Source organism: Babylonia areolata, chromosome 8 (assembly GCF_041734735.1).
Source record: "Babylonia areolata isolate BAREFJ2019XMU chromosome 8, ASM4173473v1, whole genome shotgun sequence".
Lineage (NCBI taxonomy): Eukaryota > Metazoa > Mollusca > Gastropoda > Neogastropoda > Buccinidae > Babylonia > Babylonia areolata.
In genome coordinates, this window is record NC_134883.1 from 23,427,104 (window position 1) to 23,428,179 (window position 1,076).

Here is a 1,076-nt window from a genome sequence, read left to right on the forward strand (position 1 = left end):
ACACACAAATAGTAACACCAAAAAAAATCAAGTAAAATGAAGTGATTGAAGAAGAAGAAGAAGAAGAAGAAGAAGAAGAAGAAGAAGAAGAAGAAGAAGAAGAAGAGAGGAGGAGGAGGAGCAGAAGAAGAAGAAGAAGAGCAACAACAAGGGGTGCGGTACGAACACAAATTGTACACGACCTCACCCTTTGTCCCCTTCAATTCTGAGCCTAAATTATTACATTTCCCGGCAAAAGTCCCAGAACCACTGACCTTGAGGCACATGCATCACGCCAACGGTCAAGCCTGCCACAAGGTCACGTGGCAGGTCAGCCCGGAGACTGTAGCCTTGAAGGATGCTTAGGAACGGAAATACGCGCATCACAAAGCTGCGCGCGCATTGTGACCGGCACCCGGATGTGCTGTCGTCACTTCCGGGGCGATGCAGGCGTTTGTTACAATCGGTGGTCATAATGGTGCTGGCTGTATCGGGTTGAAGAAGAAGAAGAAGAAGTAGAATATATGGCGAAAAATCTCCGTAAAATGGGCTCTACGCGCCTCACCTGAAACTACACATTTACAGTAGTGTGTAATGGAAGACAAAAGACACATTAAGACAAACAAAAGGAAAAAAATCACACACATATCTGTATACACTAAGGCAATAGGAAGGGTGTGCAGCCCGTTTTCGTGGCGGACTTTTCGTCGCTTGCAGTGCCAGAAGTAGGTCATATGACTACACGGGCAGCCCACCACCGTAACTGGTTTCTCTGAGTTTGCACTGCTTTTGCTCGGACAACTTTTCGAAAAAGATTGTAAATGGATCAGTTCGAATACGTAATGACATGACAAGGAACACGCTCAGAGTAAACAAGGAAGATTAAAACAAATGATGAATGTAATTATAATACAAAATATACCTTATAAACTTGCGAAAATAGTCACCGAAAAATTTTACAATCCTTTCGTCAAAACAGCGATTTCCACGACGAAAGTTTAGCTTCTCGGTGACCTGGAAAAAAAAAGGAAATAGAGACGTGCATGCGCAAGCAGCTCTCGCTAAAAATAACCGGGGTATCCCAACGAAAATCCAAC

The 1,076-nt window shown here is 44.0% G+C and overlaps 1 protein-coding gene across 1 annotated transcript in view; it reads right to left on the reverse strand.

Annotated features, from left to right (window-relative positions):
- The window catches only part of LOC143285242 (prestin-like), a 22,729-nt gene extending 22,276 nt beyond the window's left edge, over positions 1–453 (reverse strand). The window contains exon 1 of the mRNA XM_076592500.1: positions 255–453. Coding sequence (XP_076448615.1) covers positions 255–453 — 199 coding nt within the window. The remainder of the gene's footprint in view (positions 1–254) is intronic.
- Positions 454–1,076: the final 623 nt, after the last annotated feature.